This window comes from Mobula birostris, chromosome 2 (genome assembly GCF_030028105.1).
Source record: "Mobula birostris isolate sMobBir1 chromosome 2, sMobBir1.hap1, whole genome shotgun sequence".
Lineage (NCBI taxonomy): Eukaryota > Metazoa > Chordata > Chondrichthyes > Myliobatiformes > Myliobatidae > Mobula > Mobula birostris.
In genome coordinates, this window is record NC_092371.1 from 85,906,018 (window position 1) to 85,920,196 (window position 14,179).

The following is a 14,179-nucleotide window of genomic DNA, read 5'->3' on the forward strand; positions in this document are numbered from 1 at the left end:
GGCCATGCTACTGCAGGACTTGTGCCAATATTATTTTCTGACTTTGTGTGCTCTGGTAACTATATGTGCCGTGTGTCTGTGTGACTGTATATACTGTGTTTTATACCTTGGCCCCAGAGGAACACTGTTTCATTTAGCTGTATACAGGTGTATGGTTGAATGACAATTACAATTACAGTTGAACTTAATTGTGAAATATTTTTCTGATTTTTGTTAAAAATTAAATTACATAATTGCACACCACAGGAACTTCTTTAAACATCAATCTGGGGCATAATGGTTAACATAAAAACACTTTCTTTAATATATTAACCACCAGGAAAATCACAGAGGATCCACCTTTGGAGGAGAACAAAATTAAGAGTACAAATTTGTAAACTTATTGCAAATAAAATAATTTTACAGCATACCTGGAGGTCCCTGAGGTCCCACTAAACCATCAATTCCTCGGCCAATAACACCCTTGTCGCCCTTTGCACCAGAATCACCTTGAGTTGAGCAAACAGAAAGACAATGAGTGAGCATCATTTCAGAGCCTTTTAATAATTAATAATTACAGCAAACACAAACTTCTGAAGGAACTCATGGGTTGAGGATGTAAGTTTGTAAATCTAGCAGGAGCAAAGTATGTTGGAATTGGTGAGGGTGGAGCACTGCGGGAGGGGTGTGGGACAGAAGGAGTGTCAGGGATGGAGTGGTGTGGGTGCAGGCACACTCAGCCCTGAGACACTAGGCAAGGTAATTTGAGTTCAAGCAATTGGTTTATCGATCATTACATACAGAATGTCTCTCAGGTGCTTCCCACTCCCTCCCCTTTCCCTTCCCCTCTTCCCAACCACGATTCCCCTCTCCCTGCCCCCTTCCCACTCTTAGTCCACAATAGAGACCCATATCAATCAGGTTTATCATCACTCACATATGACAAAATTACTACAGTACTGTTAAAAAGCTTTAGGCACCCTAGCTTTATGGTCTAAACCTCCTCCTGAATCCCAGTGAAGTCTGGTCAACCCTTAGCTCCTCCATTTACAAGCCACAGTGATGCATTACTGACAACACAAAGTATTGTGTGCAGTTCTGGTCACCTACCTACACAAAAAGACATCAATAAGATTGAAAAAGTGCAGAGAAAACTTACAAGGATGTTGCTGGGACTGGAGGATCTGAGTTATCGGGAAAGGTGGAATAGGTAAGGACTTTATTTCTTAGAGTGTAGGAGAACGAAGGGAGATTTGATAAAGGTATACAGAATTATGAGTGGTATAGATAGTTAAAAGCTTATGTCAAAAAGCCAAAGAAGAATAGTTAAACCAGGAATGTGAGCAATTAGAAAGAATCCCTATTATTGATCCAAAAAAGTTACATCAACAAATCAAGAATATCACTGGTAAAAAGCTCCTCTGTTCTTCAGGTGGATGTTTGAAAGCGAAGGACGGGGGTACTGCCTGCTGGCCACTGATGGAGTAACAGCCCTCTACTGCTGCTCCTATTTTATTTACTTTTCTCTCCAACCTTTTGAAATACTATTGTTAGACGGGATATTATTTTAATATGACTACTAAAGCAGCTTTGGAAGCTATTACCAGTTCAATTCAAAAGCTTACTGAGGAGTTTCAACAGTTTAGAAAAGAAATCAGCACTGAAATTAAAGAAATAGGTACGAAACTAGAAGATATTCAAGCAATTCTAACTGAACATGGTAAGAAGATGAAGGAACATGAAGATGTTATTACTTCACTGGACGGGAGAATGGATGATATGCAAAAGCCATGTGAAAAACAATTTAAGACCAACGAAATGATGAGACAGAAGATTATTGATTTGAAAAACAGAAGTAGGAGGAACAACTTAAGAATCTTGGGACTTAAGGAACAAACGGAAGGAGATAATCCTAAAGAATTCTTTGCAAATCTTTTGATGGAATTATTCCCTGATATTATAAAGTCTCTGCCTTTGATTGATTGTGCTCACAGGTCACCTTCAAAATCTAAGATCAGTCATAATATGTTTCCATGAATTTCAAATAAAGAATCATCTGATTTATGTTGCCTGTGGAAAAGGTGTGATTGACTACCAAGATCAAAAGATATGTATTGTTCAAGATTTTTCATCAGAAGTTATGGCAGAACATGCTAAGTTCAAAAAAAGTTATGATGGAATTATACAGTCAAAATTTTAAACCCTCTCTTCGTTCTCCGGCTCAACTGAGGATTATATTGGAAGATGGATCATTTAAATGGTTTTATACAAAGGAACAGGCGCAAGAATTTTTAGACTTAAAAAAAAAATGAATGACTATATATATATATAGAATAGACTAAAAATCTTGCAAAAACAAATACTACATATTAAAAAATGACTTTAATATTTTTTAGTATGAGTAATTGTTATTTCCATTTGATAAATCCGCCTAAGCTTGTTTCTCACCGTATATTATTTGGTCTTGGTTGGAATAGCTGATAACCTTGAATTTTTGGAGCGGTTCCAACAGGCTTTCTAAGGAAATGTGTTTAGGGGAAGTAGATAGTGGTTGCTCTATGACCGAGTTTCTCTCTTTGGGAGGGGGAGGAGAGATGAGGAGTCTATTTTTCTTGAAGCTAATTTGGGAATCTAGTCAATTCTGTTGCTTAGTTAATATATTTCAAGGTTTATTATTTGGGTTTAATATACATTTTTCTGATTGCTATTTTAATCTTTCTTATAAGGAGCCTTAAAATGGATCAAAGTATTAATTTACTTAGTCTTAATGTAAAAGGACTAAATTACCCCGTGAAAAGAAATAAGATTTTTGCCTATATTAAAAAACTTAAGGTACACATTGTTTTTCTTCAAGAAACACATGTACGAAAGTGTGACAATTCACACTTTTTAAAAAATCGATGGAGAGGGTCTCATTTTCTTTCTTCGTTTCAGGCCAAAGCAAGAGGGGTTTCAATCCTCATAGATAATGAAATTCCCTTTGTTCAACATAAAGTAATTTCTGATACTAATGGGCATTTTGTTATAGTATCAGGGAAAGTAAATAACAAATTATTGGTACTTGCCAATGTATATGCTCCGAATATAGATGACCCAGGTTTCTTTGAGCGTTTTTTTTTTTCATTTTTGCCAGATCTAAGTCTGTACTTATTGGTGATGGGTGGAGACTTTAATTGCTGCTTAGATCCAGTTTTAGATAATTCATCCTTTAAATCAATGATACCAAATAAATCAGCTGTGTTTATCAAATCTTTTTTAATGAAATGTGGCATTGTTGATGCCTGGCATTTTTTTTCATCCAGTAGATAAGGAATATTCATTTTTTTCTCATGTTCATCGTACATATTCTAGGATTGATTATTTTTTATTGATAGCCAAAAGATTCCATTAGTTCGATCTTGTGAATATAAAGAGATTGCTGTTTCAGATTACACTCCTGTGTTTCTCTCTTTAAATCTTCTTGGTCTTCTTCAAACAAATAGATTTTGGCGATTTAATCTAACTTTGTTATCTGATAAAGATTTTTTAAAGTTTATGGAGAGACAAATTACCCTTTTTTTTGAAGAGAATATGTTAGAGGAGAATTCTAGTCTTATCAGATGGGATGCTTTTAAGGCGTATATTAGAGGACAAATTATTTCTTATGCTGCAAGTATCAAGAGGAAAGCTAATAAAGAGAGAAGTGATTTAGCTAATCAGCTGAAACAGTTAGACCAAGAGTATGTCTTGGCTCCAGAACCTGCTTTATATAAAAGACGTGTTGAAAATAAAACTAAATATGATCTTCTTTTAACTTATCCAATTGAAACCCAACTCCTAAAAGATAAAAGTCAATTTTATATTCATGGAGATAAAACAAGTAAATTATTGGCTGATCAAATTAAAACCTTTAGAGCTAAACAACAGATTAAAGAAATATGCAAAGCTAATGGTGACAGCACAACTAATTATTTAGAAATAAATGATATTTTCAAAGAATTTTTCTCTAAATTTAATAGTTCTGAATCTTCCAAGGATGATACTGTACTGATCAAATTTTTAGATCAACTAATCCTGCAATTTCTGCTGACAACAGAAAATTGTTGGAACAACCTATTTCTTTTGAGGAAATTGTTGAGGCTGTGAGCTCATTACGTTTGAGGAAAGCTCCCAGTTCAGATGGATTTTCTGGAGAATTTTACAAGACCTTTTCCTTATTGCTTATACCTCACTTATGTTCAATTTTTTCGGATTCATTTAAGTCGGGCAGACTCCCTCAATCTTTTTATGAGGCTTCTATTTCGCTCATTCTTCAAAAGAATAAGGATCCAACTGAATGCTCTTCTTATAGACCAATTTCTTTACTTAATGTTGATGCTAAGATCTTATCTAAAGTTTTGGCCCATAGGATTGAAAATAATTTACCATCTGTCATTTTTGATAACCAAACCAGATTTATCAAAAATCAATATTCTCACTTTAGTATTCGCCGGTTATTAAATGTTATTTATTCTCCTTCTAACATGGTATCGGAATGTGTGGTATCCCTAGAAGCTGAGAAAGCTTTCGACAGAGTTGAATGGAATTATTTATTTAAAACTCTAGAAAAATTTAATTTCGGACCTGTTTTCATTCAATGGATTAAATTACTTTATTTAGCCCCTTCTGCTAGGGTTATCACTAATTTTCATAACTCCAAACCATTTAAGCTTCAACGTGGCACGAGACAAGGTTGTCCGTTGAGCCCTTTGCTTTTTGATCTGGCCTTAGAACCCTTAGCCATTGCTTTTCGAGAATCTAATGATATCATCGGTATTTTAAGGAGAGACACTATTCATAAAGTCTCGTTGTATGCTGATGATTTGTTGATATTTATTTCTAATGTTGAGACTTCATTACCCCATGTGCTTTCTTTACTCTCCTGTTTTAGCCAGTTTTCAGGTTATAAATTAAACCTACATGAAAGTGAATTTTTCCCTTTGAACAATTTTATACCAACAAATTCTAACCTTCCTTTTAAAATTGTAAGAAACCAATTTACCTATTTAGGTGTAACAATCACTAAAGATTGTAAGTGTGTATTTAAAGAAAATTTTCTTACTCTATTGAATCATGTAAAAAGAATACTATTAAATTGGTTGCCTCTTTCATTACCGTTAATTGGTTGAATTAACTATCAAAATGAATACCTAAATTTATATATCTTTTTCAGGCATTGCTGGTTTTCATTCCTACATCCTCACTTTTTGATTCTCTTGACTCTATTATATCTTCTTATATATGGAAGAATACGCGTTCTAGATTAAATAAAATTCATCTTCAGAAAGATAAAAAGAATGGAGGATTAGCCTTACCAAACTTTAGATTTTATTATTGGGCAGTTAACAAGAAATCTTACATTTTGGTTATATTACATAAATTGTGAGGATTGCCTGATGTGGGTTTTTTTTAGAAGCTAATTCTGTTAATAAATTCTCTTTTATTTCTCTTCTTGGATCCCCACTTCCTTTGTCTCTGAGTAAGTTAATTGATAATCTGGTAGTTAAACACACTATGAGGATTTGGACACAATTCCAAAAATATTTTGGCTTATTGAGATTTTCTCTTTTGAGTCCCATTTTTTTCTGATTATTTTTTTAAACCCTCTATGATTGATGTGGCTTTTAAAGAATGGGATAGATTAGGTATTAAATGCTTTCAGGACTTGTTTGTAGAGGGAAGTCTTTTTTCATTTAAACAATTGTCAACTAAATATAGTTTACCCAAAACTCATTTTTTTTTTGATATCTACGAGTAAGAGATTTTTTACAGTCTCAAATAATTACATTTCCTAAAAGTCCTGATAAGAACCTACTTATATGTAATCTTTAATTTGAAACCTTTTTATAATGGATCTATATCTAATATTTATAATATGCTGTTGGGAATGAGAAGTGTTCCTTTAAATAAAATTAAAAATCTTTGGGAACAAGATTTATAGACTTCAATTTCTGAGGAAACTTGGAATCAAATTTTTAAATTGGTCAACACTTCATTGTTATGTGCCCGTCACTCTCTCCTTCAATTTAAAGTGGTCCATAGGACCCATATGACTAAGGATAAGTTGTCTCGTTTTTATTTAGATATATCTCCGTATTGTGATAAATGTAATAATGGAGAAGCTTCCCTCATTCGTATGTTTTAGACACGTCCGAGTCTTGGAAAATATTGGAAAGAAGTATTTCAAACCTTTTCGATACTTTTTAAAGTAAATTTCAAGCCTAATCCTTTGACTGCTTTATTTGGTATTGTTGGAGGAAAGGATATTATTTTGGAGCCATCTTATTTGCACATTTTGACTTCTATGTCTCTTATCGCCAGAAGGATGCTTTTGCTTAAATGGACAGATGTGGCCCCTCCTATTCACGGCCAATGGTTACATGATGTGATGTCATGTTTAAGTTTAGAGAAGATTCGATGTTCAATCTTTGAATCTAATCAAGACTTTCAAACATTGTAGGGACCCTTTCTGAATTATTTTCAAAACCTTTGATTTGCTGTTAAAGCACAAATGATGACTAACAATTTTTTTTCTTTTTTTTTCTATTAATCAGCTTCGGTCTTGGTAGTGGGTTAGATTTTTTTAATATAAAAAATTATTATTTTTCAACGTTACGAACTAATTGATTTGTATGAAAGGAGTCTTTACATGTGATTTAGTTTAATGTATTGACATATATATATATTTTTTTTTTCCCGGTACTCTGTATTCTGGTACTCTATTCTTATATATAAATTAATAAAAAATATTGGAAAGAAAGCAAAGGACGGTACCATTATCATGGAAAAAGATGAGATTATGAACAGATGGACTGAGTATATTCAGGAATTGTTTGAAGACGATTGAGGCAACAAAACAGAAATTAAGAAGAGCATTGAAGGTCCAAGTATTTAAAAATCTGAAGTTCGTAATGCAATAAATAAGATGAAGAAAGGAAAGGCAGCAGGTCCTAATGAATTAGTAACAGAACAAATTATCGCCCTTGAAGATTATGGAATTAAAAAACTTACTGATTTAATCAATGACATTTATGAGACTGGAATAATACCACAAGAGATGAAAAAAATCAGTATTTATCACTCTTCCTAAGAAACCTGGAGCAATAGAATGTGAATTACATAGGACCATAAGTTTAATGAGTCATATCACCAAGATACTTCTATGAATTTTGATGACAAGAGCTAAAAGTAAGATACAAACTGAGAACAATGTGGTTTTGTGAAAGACAAAGGTACAAGAAAGGTGATATTGATGTTAAGGATACTATTAGAATGAGCTATTCAAGTGCAAAAAGATTTATTTGTTTGTTTGTTTGATCGACTACGCAAAAGCATTTGATAAAGTGAAGCACAATAAGTTATTCGAAATATTACAGGAAACTCTAGATCTAGATTCGAAAGACCTCCGCCTAATCAGGAATCTGTACTGGAAACAAACTGCCTCTGTAAGAATAGATGGAGAAGTGAGTCAGTTTACGAAAATCAAGAGAGGCATTAGACAAGGGTGTGTTTTCTCCCCTGATGTATTTAATGTGTACAGTGAAACAGTATTGCAAAAAATAAGAGACATCTTGGGAATCAAAGTTGGCGGTGAAAACATCAATAATTTTAGATATGCGGATGACACTGTGTTAATTGCAAGTACGAAGGAAGAACTACAAAACTTAATTGATATAGTTGTTGAAGAAAGTGCAAAAATGGGTCTATCTATCAATTGCAAAAAGACAGAATGTATGGTGATATCCAAAAAGAAAGAGAATCCTATCTGCAGGCTGAGAATAAACAGGGAAGACATAAAACAAGTACAAAACTTTTGCTACTTAGGAAGCTGAGTGACATCAGATGGCAGGTGCGACATGGACAGCAAAGGAAGAATAGGGATGGCAAAAGACACCTTTACGAGAATGAAGAGTATACTGACCAACACTAAACTAGGCATGACAACCCGCCTAAGAGCACTGAAATGTTATGTTTATCCAGTTATGTTATATGGCTCAGAATGTTGGACAATATCTAGTAACGTGAGGAAATGAATTGAAGCAGCAGAGATGTGGTTTTTGAGGAAGATGCAAAGAATATCATGGATGAAACGAATACCTAACGAGGATGTCATGAACAGAGCAAACACAAAAAGAGAAATGATGTGTGAGATCATGAAAAGGCAACGTAACTTCATTGGACATGTGATTAGCAAAGAGGAGTTAGAATGCACAGTAATTATGGGAAAGATTGAAGGGAAGAAAGCAAGAGGAAGGCAAAGACAAATGATGATGGAGACAGCAGCCAGAGAACTGGAAATGAATACCAATGAATTGATCCACTTGACCTGAAACAGGAGTGTGTGGGCCATGGCAGTCAAAGCTCAAACTGGACATGGCACCGAATGATGATGATGATGATGATAGATAGTGTAAATGCAAGCAGACTTTTTCCACTGAGGTTGGGTGGAACTACCACTAGAGGTCATGGGTTAGGGTGGCGGTGAAACGTTTAAGGGAAACATGAGGGGAAACCTCTTCACTCAGAGGGTGGTGAGTGCAGAAGAAGTTGCCAGTGGAAGTGGTGGATACAGGTTCAATTTCAACATTTAGGAGAAGTTTGGTTAAATATATGGATGGGAGGGGAATAGAGGGCTATGGCCTGGATGCAGGTCGACAGGACTAGGCAGCATAATAGTTCTGAATGGACTAGACTGCCTGAAGGGCCTGTTTCTGTGTTGTAGTGTTCCATGACTAATTCCTTTCTCTGCCTTTTAGGGTAAGTAAGACAAACAGGAGATGTCAGGCTACAACGGTATAATAGTGCTGTTACTCAATCAGATATTCAAAGACATGGACTAACAATCCATGCTTCCAAGTTCAAATCCCACCACAGGAGCTGTGTAATTTAAATCCAATTATTTTAAATAATTTAACTATCTAGCTTATATCAGAAACAATAAACATCATAAAATCCCAGATGCATCCCTGATGTCCTCCAACTGTGCCACACTCATCAAAACCAGAATCGGGTTTAATATCACTGTTGTTGTTCTTCTTCTCCAAGGATCATCAGTGGTGGAGAGCTTTGTGAGATCCTGAGATTGAGAGAGCAATGATGTCTGGAGCTTAGCTCCTGGTAGGCCAACCCATGACGGTAAGACCATCTGTAAATTTGTCAATGACACAACTATTACTGGCAGAATCTCTGATGGTGATGAGGAGGTGTACAAGAGTGAGATAGATGAGCTGGTTGAGTGGTGTTACAGCAACAACCTCTCACTCAATGTCAGTAAGATCAAGGAATTGATTGTGGGCTTCAGGAAACTGAAGTCAAGGGAACACACACCAGTTCTTAATGTGGGATCAGAAGTGAAAAGGGGTGAGCCTTTTCAAGTTCCTGGGTGTCAGCATCTCTGAGGATCTATCCTGGGCCCGAAATATTAATACAAGTACAAAGAAGGCACGACAGCTGCTATATTTCATTCAGAGTTTGAGAAAACTTGGTTTGCCAGCAAATACACTCGCAAATTTCTACAGATGTACCGTGGACAGCATTCCAACTGGTTGCATCACTGTCTGGAATGGTGGGGACTCTGCACAGGATGAGGAAAAAGCTGCAGAAAGTTATAAACTCAACCAGCTCTGTCATGGACCTCGCCTCCCCAGCATTGAGGACATTTTCAAAAGGCAATGCCTCAGTGGTGTCCATCACTCGGGGTCCCAGTCACCCAGGACATGCCCTTTTCTCATTGCTACCATCAAGAAGGAGGTACAGGACCCTGAAGACACGCACTCATTGTTTCAGGAACAACTTCTTCCCCTCTGTCCAATTTCTGAATGGATAATAAACCCACATACTCATGAAACTCACTATTTCTATTTTGCTCTTTTTGCACTGCTTATTTAATTTATTTTATATATATATTTCTTACTGTTATTTATAGTTTTTATAAATTATTATTATGTATTGCAATGACCTGCTGCCACAAAACAACTTTCACAATGTATACTAGTGATATGAAACGGATTCTCATTCTGAAGGTCAAGGGCTGGTTCCTATCAAAGAGTGATCCAACCAAAACCTCAATGGTGGAGCTGACACATGATTATAACACATCAAAATGGCAGTGAAGGGTCCCCAGTCATCTTCCACTCCATGCCACTGGACCTTGTTAGAGAGTGGATCCCCTCTTACCCTCCTCTTATCCTCACCTGCCTATCACCTTCTCTCGGTGCCCTTCCTCCTCCTCTTTTTCCCATGGTCTACTCTCCTATCAGATTCATTCTTCTTCAGTTCTTCACCTCTTCCACCTGTCACCTTCCAGCTTCTTACTTCATTCCCCCGCCTCAGTCCACCCACTTATCCCCTCACCTTCTCTCACCTATCATCTGCCAGCTTATACTCCTTACACTCCCACCACCTTTTTATTTTGGCTTCTGCTCCCTTCCTTTACAGTCCTGATGAAGAGTCTTGGACAGAAAGGTCGATTGTTTATTCCTGTTCAAAGATGATGCCTGTTGAGTTCCTCCAGCATCTTGTGTGCTCCTCAAGTTTCATCTATATTTCATCTTTACATGTTTCAGTAGAAGGTAGACTTGGTGACCCGAGCAGTCGCGCACCGACTGACCCGCCTTTCTCTGCGTGAAGTGAAATCCTTGCAACTTGCTCTTACCTCGAGGGCCAGTATCCCCAAGCTCTCCTGGTGGTCCGCTCAATCCTGGGGAACCTCGCTTGCCGGGGTGACCAACTTGCCCCTTCTGCCCTGGTACTCCAGGAGGACCTGGAGGTCCACGTCGTCCGATCATCCCAGGCATCAGTGGCCTCCGCAGGTTGTTAGCTAACAAGGCAATTTGATCTGGAATAGGAAATAAGCAAAACAAGTTCAATTCTCACTGTTCTTACTGCTGGTGGAATTTAACCAGAGTTCCTAAACTCAGATAGTTGTTGGCATACATCAGGAGTCTGAGCGAATAATTTTCACTGACAATCAAGGATTTATTTATCAAGGATTAAGGATCAACATTGTTCACATTTTACGGATACGGGCGCCATGGTAGTGCACTGGTTACCGCAACGCTATTACAGCTCTGGGCGTTCCAGAGTGCAATTCTGGCACCGTCTGCAAGGAGTTTGTATGTACTCTCCGTGACCTTGTGGGTTTCCTCCGGGTGCTCTGGTTTCCTCCCACAGTCCAAAGACATACCGGTTAGTAGGTTAATTAGTCATTGTAAATTGTGTCCTGTGATTAGGCTGGTGTTAAATAGGTGGGTTGCCGGGTGGTGTGGCTCAGTAGGCAAGAAGGGCTTGTTCTGCACTGTATCTCTAAATAAATAAATGTAAAATAAAATTTACACCTATTATCAATTTGCTATGGCATGTTGGTCAGGGCTAAAATGCAACAAAAAACCTGTAACAATCATAATGAGTAAAAATGCGTATAAAAAGTAAAGAATTATACATATTTCATCATTATGTGCAGAGTTGTACGACGTGGGCAATCCTGGTTTTTCCATGACCATCATTGTTCTTGGCAAACTTTGCTACAGCAGAGGTTTGCCATTGCCTTCTCCTGGGCAGTGTCTTTACAAGACGTGTGATGTCAGCCATTATCAGAGATTGTCTGCCTGGTGTCAGTGGGCTTGTGATATGCATTAGCTGCTCATATGACCAGAAGATATAGGCCATTCAGCCCATTGAGTCTGCTCTGCCATTCTATCATGGCTGATCCTGGATCCCACTCAACCCCATACACCTGCCTTCTCGCTATATCCTTTGATGCCCTGACTGATCAGGAAACTGTCAACTTCCACCTTAAATATACCCACAGACTCGGCTTCCACTGTGGTCTGTAGCAGAGCATTCCACAGATTCACTACTCTTTGGCTAAAAAAAAAATTCCTTCTTACCTCTGTTCTAAAGAGTTGCCCCTCAATTTCGAGGCAGTGCCCTCTAGTTCTGGATACACCCACCATAGGAAACATCCTCTGCACAACCACCTTATCTCGTCCATTCTACATTTGGCAGCTTTCAATGAGATCCCCCCCTCCTTCTAAATTCCAGTGAGTACAGGCCCAAAGCTGCCAAACACTCCTCATATGTTAACCCCTTTGTTCCCGGAATCATCCTCGTGAACTCCTCTGGACTTTTTCTAATGATAATGCAAATTTTTCTGAGATAGGGGCCCAAAACTGTAAATTAACTTTTTGGTAGTCTTGCACGAGAATTCCTAAGTCCCTCTGCACCTCTGATGTTTGAACCTTCTCCCCATTTAGATAATAGTCTCTACTATTGTTCCTTTTACCAAAATGCATTATCATACATTTCCCAACACTGTATTCCATCTACCATTTTTTGCCCATTCTTCGCAGGTATCAAAGTCCTGCTACAATCGCATTGCTTCCTCAGCACTACCTGCCCCTCCACCAGTCTTTGTATCATCCACAAACTTTACCACAGAGCCATCAATTCCATTATCCAAATCATCGACAAACCATGTGAAAAGTAGTGATCCCAATACCGACCCCTGAGGAACACCACGAGTCAACCAGAAAAGGCCCCTTTTATTCCCACTCGCTGCCTCCTGCCTGTCAGCCATTCCTCTATCCATGCCAGTATTTTTCCGGTAACACCATAGGATTTTATCTTGTTAATCAGCCTCATGTATGGCACCCTATTGAATGCTTTCTGAAAATCCAAGTAAATGACATCCATTGCCTCTCCTTTGTCCACCCTCCTTGAAGAACTCTAACAGATTTCTTTTCAGCAACCTCTCTCAGGACGCTGGGACATAGTCCATCTGGTCCAGGTGACTTATCCACCTTAAGACCTTTGAGTTTGCCTAGCACATTTTCCTTTGTAATAGCAATGGCACTTACCCCTGCTCCCTGACACTCACGGACCTCTGTCACTGCTGGTGTCTTCCACAGTGAAGACTGATGCAAAGTACCCAATAAGTTCATCTGCTATTTTTTTGTCCCCCATTACAACCTCAGCAGCATCATTTTCCAATGGTCCATATCTACTCTCACCTCTCTGTTACCCCTTATAGAACTGAAAAATGACCATTCACCTCATGGCTCCCACGGCTTCACGTGACCCTGATCGGGGGTGGGAGGGGTCTAAGCAGGTGCTACACCTTGCCTAAGGGTGACCTGCAGTCTAAAGGAGAGAAGGAGCACCTTTGGTAGAGACTCATCTCCACCCTGTCACCCCTATACATACATACAGTAAATAAGAGCTAATAAAGCTAGAGGTTAAAGGTCAGATATGAAACAAAACGTGCATAAATACATACGGTATTCATACATAAAAAGTATTCATCCCCCTTGGAAGTTTTCATGTTTTATTGTTTTACAACATTGAATCACAGTGGATTTAATTTGGCTTTTTGGACACAGGTCAATAGAAAAAGACTCTTTCATGTCAAAGTGAAAACAGATCCCTACAAAGTGATCTAAATTAATTACAAATATAAAACACAAAATAATTGATTGCATAAGTATTCACTGCCTTTAATATGACGCACCAAATCATCACTGATGCAGCCAGTTGGACCATGTGCAGTCAAAGTGTTTCCATTGATTGTAGTAAAAATACAGCTGTGTCTGGAAGATCCAACTGCTGGTGAGTCAGTATCCTGGCAAAAACTACATCATGAAGACTCCAAGCAACTCCATAAAAAGGTTATTGAAAAGTACAAGTCAGGTGATGGATACAAGAAAATTTCCAAGTCACTGAATATCCCTTGGAGTACAGTGAAGTCAATCATCAAGAAATGGAATGAATGTGGCACAGCTGTAAATCTGCCTAGAACAGGCCATCCTCAAAAACTGAGCGACCGTGCAAGAAGGGGAGAAGTGAGGGAGGCTACCAAGAGACCTATGACAACTCTGGAGGAGTTACAGGCTTCAGGGGCTGAAGCGGGAGAGACTGCATAGAACAGCTGTTGTCTGGGTGCTTCACCAGTCGCAGCTTTATGGGAGAGTGGCAAAGAGAGAGCCACTGTTGAAAAAAACTCACATGAAATCTTGGCTAGAGTTTGCCAGAAGGCATTTGGGAGACTCTGAAGTCGGCTGGAAGAAAGTTCTATGGTCTGGTGAAACCAAAATAGAGCTTTTTGGCATCAGACTAAATGCTCTGTTTGGTGTAATTTAAATACTATGCATCATCAAAAACACACCATCCCTACTGTGCTGCATCA

At 38.0% G+C, this 14,179-nt stretch overlaps 1 protein-coding gene across 1 annotated transcript in view; it reads right to left on the minus strand.

The window, feature by feature from the left end:
• The window catches only part of col9a3 (collagen, type IX, alpha 3), a 192,952-nt gene that overhangs the window by 4,185 nt on the left and 174,588 nt on the right, over positions 1 to 14,179 (minus strand). The window contains exons 14-15 of the mRNA XM_072279900.1: positions 10,652 to 10,834; positions 411 to 488 (exon numbers count right to left, since the gene is read on the minus strand). Of these exons, the coding sequence (XP_072136001.1) occupies positions 411 to 488; positions 10,652 to 10,834 (261 nt within the window). The remainder of the gene's footprint in view (positions 1 to 410; positions 489 to 10,651; positions 10,835 to 14,179) is intronic.